The sequence below is a fragment of the Apus apus genome, chromosome 16 (assembly GCF_020740795.1).
Source record: "Apus apus isolate bApuApu2 chromosome 16, bApuApu2.pri.cur, whole genome shotgun sequence".
NCBI classification, from domain to species: Eukaryota; Metazoa; Chordata; class Aves; order Apodiformes; family Apodidae; genus Apus; species Apus apus.
The window spans coordinates 10,748,604-10,760,694 of NC_067297.1; the positions used below are offsets into that span (position 1 = coordinate 10,748,604).

The 12,091-nt window shown below is 40.7% G+C and overlaps 1 protein-coding gene across 2 annotated transcripts in view; it reads right to left on the reverse strand.

Moving 5' to 3' along the window:
- The window catches only part of TMEM132B (transmembrane protein 132B), a 226,095-nt gene that overhangs the window by 121,176 nt on the left and 92,828 nt on the right, over positions 1 to 12,091 (reverse strand). For both annotated transcript variants that reach the window (XM_051634326.1, XM_051634327.1), the window contains one exon: positions 3,684 to 3,824. In XM_051634326.1, the coding sequence (XP_051490286.1) occupies positions 3,684 to 3,824 (141 nt within the window). The remainder of the gene's footprint in view (positions 1 to 3,683; positions 3,825 to 12,091) is intronic.

Consider the following 12,091-nt stretch of genomic DNA (forward strand, 5'->3'; position numbering starts at 1 on the left):
ATGTCCCTGAGATGCTTCCAGAGAAATGAGAGGTGCAAAGGACAGAATTGCAAGGCTCAATCCATCTTTTGGCAAATACAATGGAAAAGGCCTTCATGATCTTTATAAAAATAGGATCTGTTTTCTGGAAACCATGAAGGATTTGTGTCTGGTTGACTCTCAAATGCTGGCCTTGTATTTTAAAAGTATTTTTTGCTATAATTCAATACTTAGCCCTACACCACAGGCTGAGGTCCTAGTCCTTGACCAACACAGCTCTTCTGGATGGGAGGCTGAAAGCACTCGATTTTTATCTAAGCTCACCAGCCTTGACCTCCACTATTCTTTGCAAGATGCACTCTGCACTCAATGCAGAAATCCATAAAGATCCTTTCCTATGGAATGGCAGTGCCCAAGGAGAGAATATGAGGGAGAATAAACGCAGATGGAAACAATCAGTCTCCTTACTCAAAGAGGTACCAAAGTTTTTGGAAATTGCAGCAATATGGGCAAAACAAGACACCACATAGATCAGGATAGATGTGTGCATATATATTCCTGTGTGTGTCTTCAAAAATAAATCTCTTCCTTTCAAACTCTTTGTTCAACTACATCATCAAAAAGAGGGTTTAAGTACAAGCTTACGGGACAACTAAAGAGGTGAATTTATGAATGTATTCCTAACAAAACACACTCTGGAAAGCTTTAATCTATGAATTGTGACAACCTTGGACAAAAATGGATTTTTAATAGAATATAATGTAAACTGCCTGAAACATTGTGATAAGGAATTCTTTTATAAGTAATGCACAGAAAAGGCATGATGCACTCTGCATGAAAGGAGGAAAGGTCTTAATTTAAAGCTTTTTAATGAACACTCAATTTGTGCAGGGAAATGTGAGAAATGGAGATGAAAAAGTCATGATAACGATAACCCTGCAGAGGGGAGAAGGAGGAAGATTAGAAAAGTAAGCAAATTTGAAAAGGCTCCAGCTGATAACACTGGCTAAAAGGCGTACAGACTGTATTAGAACATGTCACAGTCCAAAGGCACTGTTCTCCTTGCAGGCAATGTCTGTTCATGGCTCTTATCAGAGCTGCACACTGAGGAGGAAGGAGCAACTGAAGCACAAAGCAGTGGAGACCAGATCCCTCTCTGAGCTAAGGGCAAGGAGGATAGTCAGAGGTTTCACCAAATGCAGCTGTGACTTGCTGGACTTTCTCACTTTCATGGAAGCTCCCAGAGCTGTGCCAGCCCAGCTGGCTTGCTGGGCTGCCAGGGCTTTCCACCTCTGTGCAAAGCCCAAGGGAGGCTGCAAAACCCTAGCAAACTCAGCTGTCTCCTCTACTGCCAGGATAAAGCTGGGCAAGTCAGCAGAACTGAAATCACTTCCAAGAGAGGGAAAAAATGTCTCCCTCAGGCTAGATACAATTCTGTTTACTAATAGCTTCTTCTCTGCAGTAAAAAAGATTCATCCTGCACTCTCACACATACATAAACTGCCTTTAATGAAGCTCCTTGAATTACTAAAAGGAGGAACAGATGAATCAGGTCTAGTGACAGTTTTGCCACGTTGACCTTAACAGACACAAGTTCAGATCTCTGTTCATTTAAATGAAACAGCAGTACTCCCCCAAAACACTTCACATTCTTCAAAAGAAACAAGAGGGCCACCATTATGGCCGAAAAGACAAATTAAAGAAAAGATCAAAGTTAAATATTTACTCTAAGTGCTACAATATTTGCAAATCTGGAAACGATCTTTCAGCAGTTTCTATTTGCATTCTTTAATTAATCCAAAAATATTAAACTAATCTCACAAAGGAAAGGGTCAAAGTAGTAATTAACTTGAGAGTCATTGCTTTTGTGCAATTTAACAGTTCAACACAAAGCAAAAATCAGTTTTAATAAAAACTAAGTTACTGTGACAGGTATAATTTCATGGATTAGTGAAACCACGAACAAGGCAGTAAATTTCAGCGTTCATCCTAATTTTTGTCTAACTTTAAAAATAGTTGTTTCAATAGAGAGATTCCAAATGGTTAGTTTTCCTCTAACCTCAGCATTTCACTTTCAAATTGATGGTTTTCCACCATGCTGTGAACAGAACAGAGGTCACAGCTGTTTTAGCAAAAAAAAACCTGACTGCAACATTCAGCAGAGAGCAGATACTGCACAGCCACCCAGATCTGAGATTTCACTGCTGGCACCACCATGTGTCATGGGGCAGCTCCAGAACAAGTGCAACAGTTCCCCCCTGATCCAGTGTCTGCTGCCTGACCTCTTCCTCCACCAAAGGGATTCACTGACTTCTTCAACAGCTTTTGGAAGAACCGGGAAATCTAGCTGAAAGACATAGGATTTGGAGACAAAGTATACAGAGCTGAATCCAGCTGCTGAGGCTCTGCTTTATCAGTGCCGTAGCCCATGAAACCCCAGCAAAATAATGATGGAAGCAGGCTTGAATTTCCTACATCACAACCTCAGAATTGCAGCTTTGGCTTAGGAATCAAGAGCGCCCTGACTCCGCCCCTGCTCCCCCTTTTTTTAAATTTTTTTATTTTTTTTTAATTGGGAAGGAAGTGCATGAAACAGCTAATGAACTGAAAGGTTTGCCTGGCATTTCATGCCAGAAAACTCTGGAGCACTTAACCAGAGACACTAAGTGGGGAGTCACCTCCCCTCATTTTATGCGTTGACGATGCAAATGTCTGTCCCACTCAGCCACCTCCACTCTCTGCACCTTTACCGGAGAGAAAGAGGCACTTTGTGCTTGCTATTCATCAGGCTTGTTTTACACAGCCAAGAGGACTGTCACCTTACCAGTGCCTATCCATCCCTGTTGCTAAAAAGCAAACCCATGGATGAACAGCTGTCACTCTCAACACTTGTATCACTGGTACCCAGAGCTAGATAGGATTCATTTGTTCCTCAAATGCAGCTTCAAAAACTAAACAGAGTGGAAACTCTTCTTGCACTCCAGTTCTCTGGCAATGATCTTCCTAGGTCTAAACTGCTTAACAACCATTCTTCTCCCTTCCAGAAGCTTTCAGAAAAAGATAGATGCAAAAGACTCCTCAAATAACAATTTTGACATACAGTTTTGTGATTTCCTAATTATGACACAATTTCAATCTAAATTTATGCGCAGTGTACGAGTAACTGCATGATAATGGCAAGTAATTGCTTGTAATGTAAAATATATAATTCTGACTAACAACATAAATTTCTCATTACCTTTGATATAGCTTGTGGGAGCATTACCAGAGCAAACATACACAGCGTTCAGGAGACAGTTCATAGACACTCATAGGTGCCTTGCAGCAATAATGAATGACACTTAATAGCTATTACTTTCATAGCTTTTCAAGTAAAGAAGTGACAATTGTCCTTTATTACTCTCAATTATTCTTCGTATTTCTCTATTTTAATCAATTTCTTTCTGTTGGCTCTTTGACAACAGGAATTCTCCTGCTGCCTTGAAGGTGCATGAAAAGCGAACCTGAGCCAGGACTAGTTGGCTGCCTCCAGTTTAATTAGATCATCTACTTCCAAAACTCAAAAACTAAACAAAACTAAAAAACCTCTCACCAATGCTTTTCCAATGAAGCCGAGAAGGAAAAAACACTGCTATTAAAAGAGTAATACAACCCATTAAAGAAGCTATTTTATGTCTCCCACAGCATTTTACAAGGGTTCTTACCTGTTCTCTGCGTTGGGGTCGTTGTGCACGCACGTGATGGTGGCAGTGCTCCTCGCGCTGTCCGTCTCTTCCTGAACACCCCACTGGTCTGCATCACTGACTCTGATGTCCAGGATCTTCACACCTGGGGCTGTCCTAATCCTGTTGGGGAACAGCAGGGTTGCCTTAGTTACAGATCTCCTATAAATAAATCCAGAGGAGGTGAACAAGGAAGATGAAAGGAAATATTCCCTTCTCCATTAGTAATAGACTGATACATTGGAACTGTAAGTCACTCTGCTTTAAAAATACAAAACAGGTCCAATCATTTTTAGGAGATGAAGTGTGAGTTTCATTATGTGCAAAGCCAGTTAATTTTCAGCTTGAGCAATGTGAATAGAATAAGAATGTTTTCTGCTTCAGTGGCACCAGTTTGATTTAAATGAAACAGATGTGACAAAGCATAAGTTGATTTAATTTGTTCTATCTGTCCTGCAGTTTAAGATGGAGAATGAGAGCACTGTAATAAAAAAATACATCCTCCTCCTTGCAAACTTTTGGGAGCAAGGTGCCTTTTAATGTTTAGACAATCTGCAAATCTGCATGGAAAAAGTGTGTTTCACTGCTCAAAGACCGTAATGCAGGAAGGGAATAGAAGCAATATGTTATCCTAAATCCAGGACTGAGGGATGAAAATACTTAGGTCATTGTACTGGGATCTATGAAACTGGGCATGTCAAACTCTTGCAGCTAAAAATAATACGATGCTGACATTGAAAAGCTTGATTTCCTAAGCTTGGGTAAAGCAGTTTGGTAACTGGTAAATGCCACCATCCTTTGGCTTAAAAAAATTTCCTAAAAAGAAGTCCATGCTGCAGTGGAGCCCAGTGTTAGGAACAGATTGCAAAGGAATGGGAAACAAACTGCTTTTAATAGCAGGGACTTCATTTGTGCAGCTTGACTCCTGAAACAAACCTTGGATTTCAACAGGAGTTCTGCAAATATGCCTGGAGAACAATTAGGCAGAATGCAACTGCTGGAGTGCCATGTTCACTGCTACTGAGACTTAATTAATTAAATGCAAAGCCAAGAGAGACCTCTTAGTTGTATGATGGAATGAAACAGCACTGCTGAGGCTTGAAGCATTACTTAACAGTGAATTATGATGGATTTGTCCCAGTGCCTCATGGCCGTTGATGCTCACATTACACTACTAAGAATTTCCTTTAAGGTCTAGCTGAGTTCATGGATTTGGATCAAAGTAGCTTCAAGACTCAATGGGTGGTCTTTTCCTCTGAGAAGGAATTGATTCATCCTGCTTTTATAATGTAATTTTTGCCTGTAAGGCTTTACTGACTTGATGGGCCAAATCCATGCCTGGCATAACCAAGCTGATGAAAAATGTATCTTCGAGGACAGAATTTTACTTGATATTTTTCTAATTGTCTCCTTTGTGGTTTTCCAAAGACACACATATCTCCAAACAACATGCCTCAAAGCTTATGAGCCCTTTCTTATCATCTTCTCTTCTTTTTTTTTTCAGAGGAGCATTCATTTATTCTGTAGTAATTACACTGGACCAAATCATTCCTGCAAGACACCTACATGGCTTCATTTCAGACTGACTTGCAATTTACATGAGCTAGAGAATCAGGCCTTCAGCAACAGATTCAATATTATTTTTTTTGTTGTTAAGACTTAGTCAGCCACTCAAGAAAAAAATCATTAGGGCTTGAGAAAAAAAAAAAAAAAAAAGCAAAAAAAACCAAACAACCAAAAAATCCCACACAACAATCACCATGACCACTTTTTAAATTTTCTCTTTCCCAGCCAAAATTATATTTTTTAACAAGTCTGCCTCCCCATCACCCCCTCAAATTCTCATGCTTTTTCTTGACAACATGTCTGGAAACCTCTAACCCAACTTCCCACCTAAGTCAAAGCCCTAGTTAATTAATTACTAATTGAAGGGCAGATGATGCTGGGGGGGAAGACAGGTCGAGCAGGGACATGAAAGGACAGCTGGATTTCACCCATGATTTCAGGATTCATCAGCCTTTATCCATCTGTCAGAAGCTTGCTATGTCCTCCCACACAGCTTTCGCACTACAGATATCTTCACGCTGCAGCATTTACTTTCATCTACTTGGATTCAAATCTAGCAGGCCAGTTTATCCCAACAAGGATGAAAAGCAACATGGCACAATTCCCTGCCACACCTGAGTAGACTTTAACCTTGCAGGACCAGTGTGCAGCTGCCTTCTTTATGGAAGCTGAAGCTGTTGCTCCTCTTGACCTCCATCAGTGTTCCCCACAGACCATAGGGGTAAGAAGAGCATAAATAACCACATTTATCTCCATGCTTGGCTATTCCAATCTCCCCAAACTTTTTGCAAAACACTGGCATCCCTCTTGGGCCAACCGCTCTGTCATGTCTGCCTCCCTCAGCCGGGGAGCTTTGCTGGTTCCTGTCTCATCTCTGAATACAGCTGCAAGATGCTTTCTGCCTGTCTGGACAGCAGATGAAACTCTCCCGATGCTGGTCCTGTTGGCTCACCACTTGGCTCCTCCTTCAGGGCACTGTCCATTAACAGGTCTTCTGAGTTTTGGCAGTGCTGTCTTGTTGACTGTGCCTACAGCTTTCACTTGCTGCACAGCTACTGTCTTGCTGGGTTAGCATCAAGTGAACATCGCACACTCTACTCCCCTGCTACATTTTCCAAAAATGTCTCAGAACGCTGCATTTTAGGAAAATTTCCAGTCTAATCCCCTGCAATGCATCTGCTCTAGTGGGCTGAGACAAGATGTCATTTTGCATTTTTGGATATCAGTAGAGCCAGGAGGGTTGAAAGAAGGAAGAAACTGAATTCAGCTTCTCACTTAGGAAAAGTCAAGAAATTCAAATTAAAGCAGCCTACATATGGGTGGTTTGAGCCTGCTATTCTTCAAATAAGTGATTCATATCTTCAAATCTGCCCCTAAACTCCATAGGCTGAAAAATAGTTCTAAGTGTTGGGGACTGAGGCTTTGAAAAAAGAATAAGAAACTCCTACCAGAGCTGACATTAACTGGAGAACAGATAGTGAATGGCTACTGCATGAGCCCAGGCACTGGATTTATTGCCCTGCTCTGTGCCAGGCTTCAATTATAAGCTTGGGTGGATCATTTAGTTTTCTTATACCTCTCTTCCCCACATATAAAATGCTAGGAAGTGCTGTTCTTCCAACTCCAAGGGAGCTGTAAGGATAAATAGAATTGCTTGAGAAAAATCTGATGTCCTTTACATGTACCACCTGCCAAAAAGTCTGCCATCTCTGGGCTGGAAAGCATGGAAATGATCTACTGGAGTATTTCACAGAAGCATGACCAAAGAAGTAAGTGCTACCACTAAGATGGCTTAATTCCTTTTTTATAAAGATAAATGTAAATCGAACAAAATAAAAAAAGGGAACAAAGGAATAAAACCTGAGAGCCAAATGGAGATTTGGTAAAACTGACGATTAATTTCAAATGAAATCCGTGCTTTCTGAAAAGCAGAATTTTCAGACAGAAAACTGTCTTGTTAAAAAGCACTTTCTCACCTTTAAAACATTACAACTTTGTGGCATTTTGATAACGCAATTAGCAGAGCTGTAAATGAGGCAGAGGAACACTGAGTGAGCTCACCAGACCTTAGCCTGCAACAGGACCCCCACGTTCCAGCCTCTATCCACTACGAAGTGATCACCATTGATTCACAATACTCTCCTCTCTAGGGGTAGAGGAGGTCCAGCAGGAATATGACATCCTCAGGCACCACCTTTTGTGACACTTATGCCCATAAGATCTGAAAAGGAGGTGGCTGGAGGAGAAGGTGGGGGTGCCAAAGCTATTCAGAACAGGGAATTAATGAAATAACTGCTCCACAAGTGATTTGAGCCCTCTTCTCCAGCTATAAATACAGAATAGAGGAAGCTGCTTTCAATTTAGACCACAGGATACATTTGGTATCCCCAGCAGTGTTGTTTTTTTTCCCTGAACAGTGTGTCCTCCATTTACTGTGGAATTTAAGGATGGAAATATGTTAGACTGAATGGAGCAGGCAAGCAGAAGCATCCCCAGCCTGCCAACTTGGAACGACCACAAACTATTTTTAAATGCAATCCCAGCCTTAAATGTATGTGACCCCATGAATTTAGCCACTCTAAACCTCTCCTCTCAGTTACAACAGAAGGAAAGTAGAAGGTACAAATAATCACCATGGGCTGGAAAGTAACTTAAGGGGCTGCAAGAGGGATTTAAACAGCCGAGCACTTAAAGGAAGTGGTGCAAGGACTTCCAGTGCCTCCCAGTCAATTAACTGCAAAATCTGAAAGGTAAATGCTTGCTTGCAATACAAACCCAGCAACACTCCCAGCATTAGGAATTGGGAAGTAAAATCTTGGCAAAAGGAACTTTAAAATAGAAACAGAAGAAAAAGATATTTAAGAAATAAAACAGGAATGTGCTCACAGCAGATGGAAAATGTTCCAAATGATGAGGAAAAAAAAGCCTTTTTCAGAGCTATTTTAGAAATCCTCTTACGTCCCCCCACCCCATTATGGGGGAAAACATGATCTGAGCTAAATTCACTCTCAATGACGTACTAATTATAACGGTTATGATAATAAATTTAATTTGTAATTGCCAACCATTTCTGTTGTCAGCCCTTCAACATGCATTTTTAGCCCAATTAAAAATAAAATCATTATCCTTCCCCTACAGGATATCCAAGCTGCAGGCCAGTTTAGTTAACTTGCCTATAATTATACTGCTTCTGCAGAGCCAGAATTAGGGTTGATAAGTCCTGATTCCCAGGCTCACACTTCAGCTAGACACCCCCACCTATCTTTAAGACCAAACCAGAGCAGAGCTGAGTAATTCCAAGCCCTCACAGAGCATTTTACATACTTGAAGAATTGCACAAACAGCAAGCAATTAGTTCCAAACAAGGTCCCTGAGGAGTTTCTAGTTAAGATACATGTGGTTTAAGATACATTAAGTCAAGAATTATAGATTAAAATAATCACTGAATTCAGACAGAACATCTGGGGACTTCTGGGGTGTGGGTGAGAGGGGCAGTGCTTCGATATAGGAAGGAACAGAAGAATGCCTGTATAGGGGGAGGAAGCAAGTGGGGTTTTCTGGGAGTTAGCAGGAGAAAAGGGTATGTGATTCACAGTTGCCACATCCAAGTGTATTCCATGGCATTTGGGAGGGAGGCACAGACAGTCAGGAGTTCATTGCTGTGAGTATATGAGAGCCAAACCATTTGGAAAACACTGATATAGCAGATGGAGGGCTGAGGTGGGAACAGAGTTTCCACCAAGAGAGGCACCATCCTTCTCTTTAGTGTCTTCCTAAGCGTCCTGGCCAAAATTCTCTATGGGTAATCCAGAAATGTGAAGAAAATTAGGGGACGCAAAGTCACCCAGAAAACACATGGCAGAACCAGGAATTACACCTGGAGCTGCCAAGGAATATTTAGTTATCTTCACCATAAAACCACCCAGCTCTTCTGCTCCTACTGTAGCCCTACTAGCAACTATGTCCTGCAGTGCCCATGCAAGACCAGCCTGTGGGCAAAGATGCTTTATGCAGCTGGATACTTGCAGTGTGTGTGAAACCAGTGTCCCACCTAGCAGATAATCATCCTGCACAGCCTCACCTCTACTGGAAGTCAGATTTACAGCAACTCACAGAATCAGGTCCTAAATCTCCACAACCTAAGCAAGTGTTTATTTTCTAAAACATTTTACCAAGAACTTTACTTCTTTGTTCCTTTCTATTTTAAATTACCTGACACAAATTTATGTTCAAACTATTTCCCCATCAAATTCTCCTTAAAATAGCGACACAAGGCCAGCTGTGCTCATTTCCATGATTCCATACCAATGTCACTACAAGTGCATAGCTAGCTGTCAATGTATGTAAAACACACATCAAAATATACAAAGATATTGCAAAGATCCAAGCCCTTTCCAAAAGGTCACAAGTGCAAAAGCATAAAATAATACGCTGTTTTATTGCAAAGTAAAACAAGCAGCCTGCAAAGCCCTGTGGGGAGGTGCAGGTAGATGGCAGGCAGATGGCAACACGGGGAACAGAGGGCAACTGCAGTGCATCAAGCAACAGGAAACCCCAAGAAAAATAAATGGTTCCAACAGGTTAAAAATCTATGCTGAAAACTTATCCAGTGACTGCTCCTTCATAACTGGCCAAAATTTATTTACAAAAATGACATGGATCTGCTGTGCTTTGCCTGCCTATGCCCTGTTTGCTCCCAAAATTCCTCCCTACTGCAGGGCCAAAGCTCTGGCAGTTGCCACTCACCCCTGGAAATGCCCTTTCTGCATCACCTGATCTCAGGACTCTCTCTCTTTTACAAGGTACCAGGAAATTTGCCCTTCCCCTCCTCCAGTACTCCTCGGTTGCTCTCTGTATTTGTTGGTTTTGTATCACCTTTTGTACCAGTCTGGTTTAACCCTGCCAAGGATTTGGGGATGCATTTTCTATGAAAGCACTAATTAATGTCGTGCATCAAAACATCTCAGTCCAACCTGCACTCAAGGAAGAAGGTCAATGCAAAGGGTAGAACATAACAGCCAAAAAAGGTACAACGACCAGTGCAATGCAGAACAGGAACAAAGCTGCTCAACAGACATGGTGGTTAAAGTGAAAAAAGCCCAAAAACTCAGAGAACACAAAACCCTGTGAAATCATGGATCAGTGCTAAAGATTTAGAATGATACAACTACCACAACTACCCAAAAAGGTGAAGCTATCAACCTTTTTTTTTTTTTTTTCAGCCCATCAAATGTTTCAAAATATGCTAAGCATCAAGCTCACTAGCATATTGGATTTTGAATAATGAAAAGAGTAAACAGGATTTTAATTTGGATTCTGACAGTAAAGTGCTTTCCATGTGATAAATTAACTATTAGGGAAGACAAATTAACACAACCTACCCTTGAGTATGATGGCTTCTGATTTTGAGGAAGCTTTTACAGAAGCATGATCAAAATGAAGGAGGATGAAAAATAAGAGATCATGATGGGGGAAGTATTTCAGCAAAAAACATCTCCCTTTTCATCAAACTGTAGGTATAACTTCTCTAAAAAAGTACAGGAGATTTTATCAAAAGCCCCCATTTCTTCTAAGAATGTCTAAACATTTTAGGAGATATCCTCAGCTGTTCTAAATCACTAGAAATTTATGAATTTTATAGTAAGTCTTTAATGCTGAGAAGTTAAATTTCACATTTATAAAGCATGGTCAGACAAGGAGGTGCTACCCCTTATTTTTTTTGGAAGGGGAAGGTGTGTCAGAAACATCTCTAGATATAAGAACATGCTCCTAAAATCAGCAAAGAGTACGTGAATGTCCCGAGAGCAGTCTAACACTATGCTCTATTTCCATACCCAATGGAAAATTCCCATTTTTTGCCAATTTTTTTTGAAAGAAAGAACACATTTTAAGACTTCATCTTCGTATTTCAGCAGAAACTCCATTTTTCAACCTACTCTCTCACTCACTCAGGTAAGCAAACCGAGCTTAAAAAAACAGCAGAAAGACATCTTAATCGGCTTGAAATTAAAACTAATAATTTTTATTCTTATTTATTCCTGTCACAAACCAGATCTGCTTATACGGGTCTCTATGACTGCTATGGAAACCTGAGGGGTTCTGAAGTCTTTATGTAATATGAGATGAAAATGCTATCTCTCACAGTGAACACTGTCTCCTTTGAAATATGCCAACAGTGGAATTCTATCCCTCTGGGAGAAAAAGGGTTGCCAGGCACTAGGGGCAGGAGACATTGGGTCCAATTCTATTGACTCAAGATATTTTATGAAACCTTTAACTGTCTGGGCAACTTCAAAATGGGTATAAGGATGTTTAATCACATTTGTTTGGAAAATCATCCAAGGAGAGAGAAAAAAAAGATACACTTTCTATGGAGACATTATGCATTTGTATATTTAAAAACTGTACAAAACCTGCATTTCAATAAATTTCTATAATTTCCCAGTTGGTACTTAAAACTGCAGGTCAAAGTGCTCCATAGTAATTGGCATTTTCTTAATAAAACTAAAAGCCAAAAGTTACTTGAGTCCACCTGAAAACACTGTTGTGCCTTTGACATACAAATTAATTATAGTATAAGAAAATGTGGCTCCAGATTATGCTGAAAGCTCTTCAATTCCAGCAAACTCTTCACACCAGGAGAACAGGTCACTGACCCAGGCATCCCACTAGCAGGGCTCCAGTGACTGGCCACACCAGCACAGGGAGGCAGATCAGATCCCCCATCCTGTGCCTGCCTGGAGGGCAGGAAACATTGCCCATAATTTAAAAATAAATACTCAGTTCATAAAATTCACTTGACACTTTCAACATAGCCAATAAAC